The sequence below is a fragment of the Fukomys damarensis genome, unplaced genomic scaffold, assembly GCF_012274545.1.
Source record: "Fukomys damarensis isolate Sample0158 unplaced genomic scaffold, DMR_v1.0_HiC HiC_scaffold_16, whole genome shotgun sequence".
Taxonomy (NCBI): Eukaryota; Metazoa; Chordata; class Mammalia; order Rodentia; family Bathyergidae; genus Fukomys; species Fukomys damarensis.
The window spans coordinates 94,905,641-94,918,638 of NW_022900928.1; the positions used below are offsets into that span (position 1 = coordinate 94,905,641).

General features: G+C 47.0%; 2 gene segments (V, D, J or C); both read right to left on the reverse strand.

Annotated features, from left to right (window-relative positions):
• The window catches only part of LOC104850665, a 5,244-nt gene extending 4,708 nt beyond the window's left edge, over positions 1-536 (reverse strand). Inside the window, 1 exon segment of the C gene segment in view lies at positions 393-536. Coding sequence covers positions 393-536 — 144 coding nt within the window.
• Positions 537-4,003: 3,467 nt separating this feature from the next.
• Positions 4,004-12,998, reverse strand: part of LOC104850643 — a 39,534-nt gene continuing 30,539 nt past the window's right edge. Inside the window, 5 exon segments of the C gene segment in view lie at positions 4,004-4,249; positions 4,553-4,659; positions 4,783-4,800; positions 5,204-5,593; positions 9,859-9,926. Of these exon segments, the coding sequence occupies positions 4,229-4,249; positions 4,553-4,659; positions 4,783-4,800; positions 5,204-5,593; positions 9,859-9,926 (604 nt within the window).

Below are 12,998 nucleotides of genomic sequence, written 5' to 3' on the forward strand. Positions count from 1 at the left end.
CCGCCCCGCACTCACCTAGCACCGTGAGCCGCGTGCCTGGCCCGAAGTACTGGGTCTCTTGGTTCACGGCCCCTCAGCCCCACACAAAAACTCGCTCTTGTCCCCGCTTACCTACAACCAATAGTCGGGTGCCCGCACCGAAGTGCTGAGTGTTTTGGCCCACAGCACCCGGACGCAGCACAAAAATTGGCTAGGCCGTGCACATCCCGCGGGTCCCTGAGCGCCCACACTCCTACTTCTCCCAAATCCTCCGTGCGTCCAGCTTACCCTGCACGGTCAGCCGGGTTCCTGGGCCGAAATACTGCGTGTCTGTGATCACAGCATTCCAGCCCAGGACAAAAACCGGTTTTGCCCACTCTTACTGTCCCGGACCCAGTAGGGTCCCTACCGACCTGAGTGCTCCATAGCTCTCCCAGCCCCGGGACCGGGGCTCCCTGGCTCAGGTGCAGAGCAGAGACCTTCAGCACGGTCCCAAAGGCACACTGAGCGGCTGCCCACCCTCCAGGACCCACCCATCTGCAGCCCCCAGCTGCCATCCTTACCTAGAACGGTTAGCTTGGAGCCTTCTCCAAAATACAGCTGCCCGGTGTTCACACACCCCTGGGGATCCTATCGCAAACTCCATAAAGGGCCCTGTGTGGCCCAGCGATCACCCTTTTCCCCAAGGCCAGGATTCAGGGGGTCTACCTGAGAGGCCCACCCTCCTTCCCACTGCGGGTGGAAGGCTCTGTCTTACCTAACACCGTGAGCCACGTCCCTGGTCCAAAGAACTGCTCAGCATAGTAGCACAGCAGGAAGGGGCTGCCTAGAATTCCTCCTCCTTCCCCACTTCCCCCAGTGCAGAAAGGGCGCACCCTCCCTCTGCTTCCTGGGCTGGTCTCTTCCCACTTCCAGAATTAGCTGGACATAGTAATCTGGGCATTGTACAAGATCATCCCCAATTTGCAGAGGAGAATCAACTTGGCATAGGGACGATGCAGTGGACTTGAAGTCCAAAGGGGTGTGGATGGTGACTGTAGCCTGCAGTTGGGAAGTCTTGAAGGTTGGACCCTATTTCTTATTAAGCCTGCAGTTGGGAAGTCTTGCAGGTTGGACCCTATTTCTTATTACTTATTCTACCTGTAACTTCTGTGACCTCAGTTTCTTCATGGGAAAGATGGGTTGTCTTTCCCACACTTTTTTCTTTTAATGAATTTTTAATGTGTGATGTATGCACAAGTGCTTTGTCAAGGGCAAGTTTAATGAAAAATGCTGACTGGTGATCCCATTTGCAACTTTGGCCTTCCCGTCCCTGGAAAGCTGTCTGGGAGATGCACAGGTATTCAATGAGTACAGACCCAGGCAGGACTGGGCAGGATCTAGCCCCACAGAGGTCTCACTATCTGGTGGTTGCATCCCTTGGTCTGGGAAGGCACTTGTTGTGGGGCAGGGCTTTTTGTAAAAGCACTTCCCCTACTTGAATCATTGTGCCCCCCCCCAGTCCTCACAATGTTATACTGTGATACAAAAACGTTTGCTCCCCGCTGCTTCCCCTCCCCAAACAGCAGGCAGGGGCAGGAAGTATGTCAAGGGCAAGTTTAATGAAAAATGCTGACTGGTGATCCCATTTGCAACTTTGGCCTTCCCGTCCCTGGAAAGCTGTCTGGGAGATGCACAGGTATTCAATGAGTACAGACCCAGGCAGGACTGGGCAGGATCTAGCCCCACAGAGGTCTCACCATCTGGTGGTTGCATCCCTTGGTCTGGGAAGGCACTTGTTGTGGGGCAGGGCTTTTTGTAAAAGCACTTCCTCTACTTGAATCATTGTGCCCCCCCCCAGTCCTCACAATGTTATACAGTGATACAAAAACGTTTGCTCCCCGCTGCTTCCCCTCCCCAAACAGCAGGCAGGGGCAGGAAGTGCAGGTGGCAGAGGTTAGTTTGACTGAGTGGGGCTTTGGGAAACACCAAGGCAGGGTAAATTTGACGTGGTGAGGAGCTTGCGGAAAAGTAGTCACAGTGGTGGTGGGTAAGGGATGAGAGCTCCCCTCCTGGGAACAGCCACCACCCCGAGGAGACCCCAATGTCACTGGGTTTCCCTTCTGGGGCTCTCTGAGCTCACCTGCTCAGATTGGCATTTATAGTGATGGCAGGGGGCGGAGCAAGGGGCAAAAAGATAGCTTTAAAAGGGGAATCCACAGAGCAGGTAGTACAAACTGAGGGCTCAAGGACACAGGGCTCAGGAAGCACCATCATTTCCACTGCTTCCTGGACAACTTCCCAATTCCTCATTCAGTCACCTCAGAAGTGTTTAGTGAAGACCTTCTACACGTCAGGCTATGTGCTGGTTCCCTGTGTGCACATACCACCACCCTGCCTCTTTGGCCTTGGTTTTGGTGATTCCTACCTCTCAGTCTTGCAGCCAGCTGAAAGACTGTGCCCCCCAAGGACCTGATCATGTTATTCGGGCTTCTGTTCATGCCCCTAGTTGACACAACCACATTCTATAGTGGATAACGGAGACTAATTCTTTTCTTGAAGGGTTTACCAACCACCTCCTCAGACACTTCCCTGATTATCCCAGTCAGAAATGGAGGGCTTGTCCTTGACTGCATTTTGGTAGACAGCGCATGCTGCTATTTCAGAGCATTGTCTTGTATTTCAGCCCTTTCTGACCATGACTTCTTCCCTTTATGCCAGTGTAAGCTGCTTGGGACAGTGATTTGGGTATCTTTATTTCTTGGAGGCCAGTAGCAATACATTGCAATGCTACGTGTGTAATGAGTGGGTTAGTGTATGTACATGTATGAAAATATGTATGTGTGTGTAAGTCAGTACACTAGAAGATGTGTCGATGGCTATTTCAGGAAGGCCTGAAGGTGATGAAGCTCCTGAGTTGGGCCACTTAGATATTATACCTGCTTGATGTCTATAGTCATGCAATACTATAGGGAGGACTCTCATAATCACCTCCTTGTTATGATGTCCTTAGTGTCAACCAGAGGCACAGAACAGGTAAAGAGGTGTCTTCCATCACGTGGGACAAGTGTCTTGAAGGGCATGTGCACAAGGCACCCATGATAGCAAAATATAAGGATTTAAATTTTAATTTTGAATTTAATACAGTTTCAGGGAGTAAGAGGTGGGGAATAGGGCAATAAAGGGTCAGAGAAGACTTTTTGGAAGGGCAGGTGTTCAAGGCAAGCAGAAGATACCAGGGAAAGAAGAATACTGTGTTATTCCAGATAAAGCAGGTATAACATGCACATAATGGCTTGCAAGCAAGAACCTCTGGGGTTTAGGAATGGGAAGAATGGAGTGAACATGGAATAATGAGGTAGAGTTCATCATCGGGTCTCTGTGCTTGGGATTATGTCACCATGGTGACAATGAAACAGCAGAGAGCTTCTGATGAATTTCTAGTAGAAATAGCACACTGATTTTTGGTTTTAAGAAACTTCATTTTCTATCCTTCCAGGAGCATTCAGAGCACATTTCCACACCCTTCTAATTCACTGGACAGAAATTTGTCAACAGATCTGTAACTTAAAATGCAAGATGCATATTCTATTGAAAATAAGTTTGCAAGTTAGTGCATTCTCTTCCTTTTAGCTGGGAAAGCTGTTTGGTAAACAATTGGAGGCTGGAGTGCTCAGGAAGGTGTTAAAAGGAATGCATATGGGAAAACAAGGCTTGTTAGCCATGGGACATACTAGTTAGTAGGTTCATACTTTTGTGTAGATCAGCTGTGCCTCAGAACAACTTTTCTGCAGGGCAGACAGAAAATTCCTGTTCTCAGAACTTCAGTATTTCAAGACTTTCTAGAAATACATCTCCCTTTTCTACCTTCCCATCTCTTCCCATCTCTACGCTCTGCATTTAATTTGCTTCTGACTTTTCTTACCTGAGGGGACTGTATCAACTTTAAATACTTCTTGTTTCTATCCTGACTGAAAAGCCAGATCACAGGGAGTCTGGACACAGAAAAGAAGTGATGTCTAGACATTCACAAGTCAGTCAGGCAGACCAAGGCGTGTTTATTGATTCCATCATCCAGACACTCTGGGATTCTCCTGGGGTAGGGATACTTCAGCCTGATGGCTGAACATGCAGGTGTGTTTGAGTTTAGTGGGGTAGAACTAGAATGAGTAGAGAAATGAAATAAACTCTTCAGAAGCACTGGCAGAAGGAGAATCCATGCAGACACCGTAATGAGTTGGAAGTCTCTGCTTCTATGTTCAAAGTAGGCTCAGGAATGCTTTTTCTTAACCTGCAGAAGAGGCATGAGTGGTGGGAATTGGGAGGAATAAGCAGGACCAACTGACCACAGAAATTATAGGGCTCTTAATGATATGCATTGGGAATTTGGGTGACCATAGCTCCTCCTCCCCACCATAACCTTTCCACTGTAATCCTCAAGAGAGGAAGCTTGTCTTTTAAGGCACATAAGTAAAACTCCCACCTTTTATCCTGACCACTTCTGGTTTTGAAAGCATCTCTGTGCTCTAGGCTTTGAGTTGTTGAGTGTTGTGTGTCACTTGTAACCTCCCTATCCCTCCTGCCTTCCTCTTACCATGGCCATCAGCACAAGGGCACTGACCAGCACAGCATACAGGGTGGCCTTCCCCAGCAGGATCTCATAGAGGATGGTGGCAGACAGGACCCCTTGCTGATAGGACACTGATGAAAGGAAGTGAGAGCAGGTCAATACCTGTGAGCAGTTGTCTCTGGCCTCTATCAACCCTGGTGCCCTGGCTCTTTAGCTAAAACCACAAGGGATGGAGAGAAAAGAGGCTCACTTACCAGAAGTGAATCCACAATCTGAAAGAAAGAAGAGAGAGAAATTGGTGAGAGACCTCATCTTCTTACCCAGATTCAAAATTAAGGCATCCTTGGGGTTTGCACACACTGGCAGGCCCAGAGTATCATTTTTCTTGTATCATGCCAATGTCAACCATTCCCTTGACATCTCGGCAAATGCAGCACTAGAGGGGACAAGGGTTCTACTGAGATGCTGGGCTACCCAAGTCACATGGAAGGAGGTCCCTAGATCAAGGCTGTGGGTTGAGGAATTAGCCAGATGTGTCCAGAATCATCTTCATAATGGGCCTTAGTCCCCTATCCCCTTTTTGTTTCCTATCTAGTCTTTCTACCTGAATCTTTCCATCTCCCTCTGGTGATCTTCCAGCTCAGTCTCCTCATTGGCTTCTCCAGCACCACTCACCTGCTCTGCCCCAAACTTCAGCGCTGACATTCTGGGTGACAGGTCTGGCCCGGTCCTTCTGGTCCCAGGGGTCATCATTCGAGAGCCCGAAAAACTGGACTTGGCAGCGGAAGTGGTTGCGGGGGTTGTGCCAGAAGGCAGCTGAGACCCTCAGGCGGCTGCTGAGGCAGTAGCTGGAGTTTGGGTTGCCAGGAAGCTCCTTGTAGGGCTGAGGGTCCGTGCTCACCCCACTGCGGGTCTCCTTCTCGTTCACCCACCAGCTCAGCTCCACGTGGTCGGGGTAGAAGCCTGTGGCCAGGCACACGAGCGTGGCCTTCTTCTTCTGGCCGATCTCTGCTTCTGATGGCTCAAACACAGACACTTTGGGTGGATTCACCCTGTCCAGGTTTTCTGCAGAGTGAAGAGAGGTTGGGAACAGGGCTTCTCTCAGAGCTGGCTGGGTCTGAAAGGAGCTGTGTATGTGTGTGGGCTGGGAAGGCATCAAGATACAGGGAAGCTATGCCGCAGTACATCCTGTGTGGTTTAGGGTCATTGTTTTGCTCTCTGTTTTCTCCCTCAACATTGCCACTGTAGTGTCCCATAGATATACATTGTCTACTTTTTTATCTCCTTAAGGTGGCATCTGTCCTAAGTTTCTTGACTTTCACTGCAATATTTCATATGCTGCAATATCTCATCTATTGAAAGAATGTATCTCTTTCTCTTTCAGTCTTGCTTGGTGGGAGGTTATCTAATCTTTTAGACAGAAGCAGTCATGGTAGAGTTGAATGAGCTTAGTTTTGTGATAGAACCATTTTTTAGCAGCGTGATCATAGGAACTAAATTGTTTTCTGATTATCCTTTTCCTTTTTGGGGCAAAGTGATAATCTGTTTGAGTCATACCAATTAGAATCAACTTTTCTTGCCTAGAAGAGACACTTTTCCCATTACATTGAGTCTATTTTTCTGATTACCATGCTCCGTTCTTGATTTTCACATGTGACCTGCATTGAAGATCCGGCTTGCCTCTGGGTGATGTCCTATCTAATGTTTCACTCCTACCCTGGGTTCAGGGTAGCTGTGGTAATCTGCCCAGCATGGATATAATTTGATTCTCTTCATAGGTTGAACCCTTTCATTTTTCCCAAAGCTTACAGGCCTCCCTAGTCAGGTTTGGAAACCTAGCCAAACTTCATATTCTTTAAAGTAGTCAAAACTACTTTGTGACCTAAACAAATCACAAAGTCCAATGCTGTTTCACAAAAGGGTTCACACTGGGAATCTCTTGGCCCTTTCATATGCTTGGAAGAGGGGAAGAAAATAATTTCTGGGATTACTTGAAAAGATGACTTCATCTGAAGACGAGCGAGAGTGGAAAGATCACATCCATCCTTCAGAGAACCTTCCTTTTGCCAGAGTTACAGTCTTCTCTACTCCACACTGCTCTGAACATAGGCATGGGATTTTGGTACAGAAATATGGTAAGTGAAGATGTCTCCACTTTTTTCAAACTTGAGAAATGATGTGGATGGGAAAACTGAGACATGAGCATGGAAAAAAGCAAACCCTGACACAGCAATGATAAACGACAGGAATGAAAGTCATCACACTAAGGTGAATTCGTTAGAAAGGATTTTCACATAAATTGGCCCATTCCATTTTATGTGCTTAGAGAGACTAAGACAATTTAAATCACTTTTCAAATTTTATGAACTCCACCGTCAGCCTTCCCCAGCCCCAGACTCTTGAGTTCAGGCCTTTGAATTGAGTAATTACACTTTTCATCCAACTCCTTGCCATGTGGCCTCACTTGCAGACAGTGTCTGCCCAAGCTCCCGGTGCCGATAGGATCTAGGTGTCCAATTCATTCAGCCTTGTCTCTATCTCTGGACTCCGTCCCTTCCTAGTCCCACTCCACTTGCCTCTCTTCCTCCTCACAAGAGTGGTAATAGTTTTATTAGGGTTTCATATTAGTGCCTCACCCAGCAGAGATCTTGAGGTCTGAGAAAATAGGATCTCTTAATTATTTTCTTTTCTTTATACTTGGCTGTTGCTAAGATCATGCAAGTTTCCCATTGCCACAGTTTATTCAGACCTGTCCCCCAGATGCCCACCAAGCACAGCTCACCCCAGAGACTCCCCAGGAAGCTCCTATGAGTCTGTGACATGGACTTGTGCCTTTGGTCTCAAAAGCAGCCGCCAAGCTACCCTGATCTCACCAGCCTGGTCCTCACTGCCTTCCTCAACCACCCCAGGAAGACAAATGTGGCAGAGTCTGGTAGAGGCAGAAAGGAGGAAGATGAGGGCAACAGTAGGGCTCTGTGTCAAAAGGAGATGTCAGGGAGGGATTTAACTGGAAGACAGCTCTTCACCAGGACAGGATCAGCGCTACACAAGTCAAGTAAAAATGAGAAGGAAAAGGCGGGTATGGTGGCTCACACCTGTAATCCAGCATTCAGGAGGCTGAGGCAGGAGGATCCTGGGCTACATAGTGAGTTCCAGGTCAGTCTCAACTACATAGTGAGATCCTGTCTCAAAAAATCCAAAACAAACAAACAAACAACAAAAAAAGGAAGGAAAAATAGAGAAGATGTAAAAGAGAAAGTAAAGCAACATATCCACTAAAACAGAGATGAGAGAGCCCAAAGAACAATGAAAAGAAGAGCAACCAAATCATAAAGCCCCAAAGTTGAGGATAGAGTTCTGCAACTGGGGAGCTGCAAGCAACCAGCAGGAGAGCAAGCAGGAAAAGTCCACAAGCTGAGGGGAAGGTAGGAGACAGTGCAGGGCTGGGTGTAGAGGGGCAACTCTGACTTTATACCCAATGCCCTTCCCAGATCACTGCCATCAACTCAGTTACACGCACACACGAACGGAGCCCCCTTACCTGTCACAGTGAGCCTGGTGCCTGTTCCAAAGTGGAGTGGTGAATTATAGGAGCACAGCAGGAGATGGCCATGGTAAAACCCATTTGGGGCTCCAGCCAGACACCAAGTGCTAACTTCTGCCTGGGATGGCCACCTCTCTCAGCTTGTACTCATAACTCTGGAGTAAAGGAATTCAGCTGGGGAAATGTCTAACACAACATGGGATGGGAAAGACAGTAGAAAGAGGTTTAGATCCATCTGAGCACATAAGAAGGAAGGATAAACCAAGAAAGCAGGGAGGAGGCAGATCATGCATTGAAGACTTGAGGAGAGAATTAGAGCAATTAACGAAGTCTCACCTAAGGAGAGGCAGACATAGGTGCTAGGAATCCCAAGTAATAAATTAAAATGTGACTGAGTCCCTCCCATCACACTGGAAGAAGGGAGAATGGCTCCTGGTAACAGTGGCCCCATTGTCCCAGTCTCCCACCTTACCTAGGACAGAAAGTCGAGTCCCCTCTCCGAAGTGCTGTGCCTGATTGCTCCACAGTACAGCATGCGGGTGGCAAACTCCAAAGGAGCTGTTGGGGCCCTTCCTTCCTTCACAGAGCTGGTCCTGCCACAACTTCACCCACCTTCATTCTCTGAGCTGCAGGCTCGGCTTTATCCTCAGTCCCTGCCTTTTCCCAGGAGTCTTTCTGCAACTCTAACATGATGCTATCCCATACCCAAAGAAGCCTTTTACTTACCCAAGACGGACAGCTTGGTTCCGCTGCCAAAAGTTAGCTTTTCATTAGTTGCACAATACTAAAGCCTGGCAGGAAAACTGCTTCCTGCTACTTTTCCTTTCTACTTTCCTGCTGCCTGCTTTCTCTTTCCATTCCTGCTAGAAATTTACCTCTGGGAAGCAGAGGGGCGGGGCAGGCAACTGGGCAATCAGAAGTGCTGTGGTCCGGGAACTAATCCACCCCAACCTCAATAGTTACAAGGATTTCCCATGTAGAATGGCCAGTGAGACAGAAGGTGAGCGCAGTAACTCTTCCAGCTGACTCTCCCTGCCTCCAGGTAGGATCCTCAGGCTTGGCACAGGTAGTACATGAAATACTGGAAATAGAAACTGTTCCCTCCATGCTACATCAAGATAAGAATTCGGGTCCTCCAGCTGAAAATGTGCTTTAACCACTGTGCCCAAGATGGAGGTTTCATCTGGTTCCCAGCCCTTCAGACCCAACGTACTCACCTACAACTGTAAGTCGGCTTCCCTCCCCAAAATAGAGGGTGCTTCCAGAACACAGCCTCCCAGGTCCACTTCAAAACCTCCCAGGCTGCCAAGTACAGCCGGGTTTCAGGAGAGGCCAGGCATTCGTGGGCTTCTTCCCACACACAGCCTCGGCCCTGCTCCACAAACTGCCCCTGTCCTTCCAGAGCTCACCCAGAACCCAGACAGGAGAGAAAGGAGAGAACTTGGGTGACTGTGAGATCCAGAGCAGATCTGAAGACCCTCCAGAGAATCTCTGAGAGTGAGGAAGAAAGTGTCACAGCTTGTTAATTCTCCCTTGGTCCTTCAAGTTAGGGGATTACTTGGGGGTACAGCACCATCTCTTTTCCCTCCATCCCAAGCTCAGCTCTGACTTTTCCAAGAACCTCAGGGCCACCTGGGGGATTCACCCCACAGGGAGCCTCCCTTGAATTTATTTCCAACATGAGATGGCCTCTCTCTCAACTGGGTCCCAGGAGGTCTGTCCTTTTCACATTTCCCAGGTCAGAATCCATCCTCGTCATATCCAGCCCAGAGACCCCAAGTCTTACCTATGACTGTGAGCCTGGTCCCTGAGCCGAAGGTATAGTCATAGTTGACACATCAGGACACAGCCACGCTAAAATGGGTACTGGGGATGCACTTTGCCCTATGAGAGACCTGGGAAGTAACCTGGAAGTTGTCTTACCTACAACCGTGAGCCTTGTGCCTTCTCCAAAGTAAACTTCTGTGTTTGCACAGTGACACGGGATAAGGAGAAAATTCAAATGTGGAGAGAGGAAGGCCTGGAAATGTCTGGAGGATCTTGGGATGAGGATTGTCCACTTCTGTGTTTTAGGCTTTCCACAGATGAACATTTTGATGTCAGATCCAGGGAACCACAGAACATGGCAGAGTCCATCTAGTATTCCTTTCTCAACAACAACAACAAAAAAATTCTCCATGCAAACACTCCCTGTCTAAAGGCCCATCAGAGGGATGTGGGCCTAGACAGCAGCCAGAAGCCCAAAGCCTCTGACCATGGCTCTCAAGGCCAGGATATCCCTGGCTTCTTCTGGAGTCCTTTGCAGTATTCATCACCTCCAATCCACCTTCCCAGTGACCTTGTCCTGGTTTTGTTGGTGTGGGGATAGAGGGATCTCCTACACCCGACTCCTGTTGGTCCACCAAAGTGTTCTTCTTGAGCATGTACTCTAACTGCCTGGAAAGGTCCAGTTCAGACCTGGGCCTGTCCACCGATAGCCTTGGGCTGACATGTAGTCAGGAGCAAGTCAGGTACATCCTGGATCCAACCATACCTGGCTCTGTGATCCTGGAAAAAACATTGAAAAATGGTGGACACTGGGGCTGGGTGAGAGGTTTTTGTAAAGGTTTCCCATAGAATTGAATCACCGTGGCCCCCTGTCCCCACAATGTTACAGCTTTGTACAAAAAGGGCTCCTCCCATGGGCCCGCCCCTTAGAGGCTAGAAGTAACCACCAGCACAGCTGCTGCTTTGAGGCAACTGGAGGGACAGGTAGATGATATCACCCTCCATTGTGCAAAGTGGTGGTGAGGTGTGGACTAGACTGGGGCTCCCTCCTCAGCCTGCCTTTTCTTTATGACGTTCTTAGCTCCTCGAGAGGTGTGAATTTGCAAGGCTGCTTGCTGAAGAGGCTGGTTTCCCCACATAGGACCTCCCTCTCCTAGTTGTTGTCATAGAAGGGAGCTACCTTGTCAAGAAGCAGCAGCCCCTGTCTACCCTGGCCCTAGTTCTCTAGAGAACTGACCAGGAGCTATGAAGAGTTGGAACTGCTCTAGGTATAGACAAACTGATAGCCAAGTGTGCCCTCTATTTCCAGGAACAAATGTGGGATCAGAGTAGAGCACATGTTGGCAGCTATCCGGACTTCTCATTGCTGACCTTGGAATTGCAATTTGGGAAGAGGAATTGAGAAAATACTTGTGGAGGCCAGACAGAGAGACAGGCCAGCAAACATCCCAGTACAATCACAAGGACCCATGGTCATGGATACAGTTTTTGTTTTCTCTTTCTGGAGAGATAGAAATATTTGAAGTTGTTGGGAGATTCTGTATTTTCCTTTCACCAGATGACTATACAGTTTAAGATCGAGGGTCCTAAATATCTTTCCCCTAGATGGTGCTTCCTTTGACTGCCTTTCAAGCTACTACTACTGCTTAAAATCCAGATGAAGGAAAAAAAAAGGTCAAACTGAGCACACATTGGCATGGAAAAATAAACACATAATCAAAAGATAAATATGCGGAAAATATTTGTGATTCTCATCATAGGGCTAATGTCCCTAATAAGCAATGAAGTATTCGAAATCAACAAGAAAATAACCCAACCGCCCAATAGAAAAGGGGCAACAGCAGATGGTTTAGAGAAAAAGAAATTGAAAAAGTGCTTGATTATAGGGGAAAAGAAATTCTCCCAATGATAATGCACAATAAAGCTGCATGAAAATAATAATTTTCATCCATTTGGTCAACAACATTGCATTATGGAAGACCATTCCATAATGCAACCCTAATGGGAAGCAATTTGGAGACAACTAAAAGATTACAAATGCATCTGCTTTTCATCCAGAAATCTCACCTAGAGAATTTATCTTGTAAATACTTTTGCATAAAAATACAAAATGTTTGTAATGTAGCTGCATCATGTAGAGTAGCAAAAGATTGGGGAATTTTCCAACACTCATCAGTGAGGGAATGGGTAAAGTAGACATATTCTATTATGTCCATACAATGGAATGCTATTTAGTGCTAAAAAGAATGACAATGCTTGTACTGCTATGGAAGCTCTCTAAAATCCATGCTTTACTGAAAGGTATAAGTGGAAGAATTGCAAACATGTATGCTGCCTTTTATGAACAGAAGCAAAAGAAAGAAGTATAGATTTAGTTACTTGGTTCTGCATAACGAAACACTGGAAAGATAAAAGGAAACTGATAAAAGTAATTATAACTTTACTGTGTTGCTTTTACTTTAGGGACATATAGCTATATCTATTTATAATCAAACCTAAATTAACAAAATTTAAAGAGGAAAGAAATGCAATAGGGTATTGCTTTAAATAATATGTATGATGATCTGCCAGTGAGAAATAAATATTTGTTTAATCTACAAAGTCATTTTTTCCAGTGAAGATCAGTTTGTACAAGAAGCTATCTTGTGGTCCTGAATTTGCTCAGTAGGGCCCCAAATTCTTAGGAAACACATAAAAATGACAAATTTCCAAGTAATTCTATGAGCCTTTGAGTTGAGTATTGAATTTTCTAATCTATATTTAAATAAACAGCCAGAGAGAAAATTGTCCTGCTGTTTCTATCACATTGCCAAGCATGGGATCCACAACTTCTCCCTTGAAGGGAACCAGGCAGGAGCAAGCTTGAAGAACAGCAGAGGGCTAGCTAGTAAGGCATTAAGCTGGACAAAAGACATAAGGAGAGAGTCTGTTTGTTTATACCATTAATAAAGCCAAATCTTGTCGCGAGCCGCTTGCCAGCAAGAAAGCACGCAACACTCAGGATCCTTCTGAAGCTTCTTATTGAAGAACAGCTAGCTAGTAAGGCATTAAGCTGGACAAAAGACATAAGGAGAGAGTCTGTTTGTTTATACCATTAATAAAGCCAAATCTTGTCGCGAGCCGCTTGCCAGCAAGAAAGCACGCAACACTCAACACTCA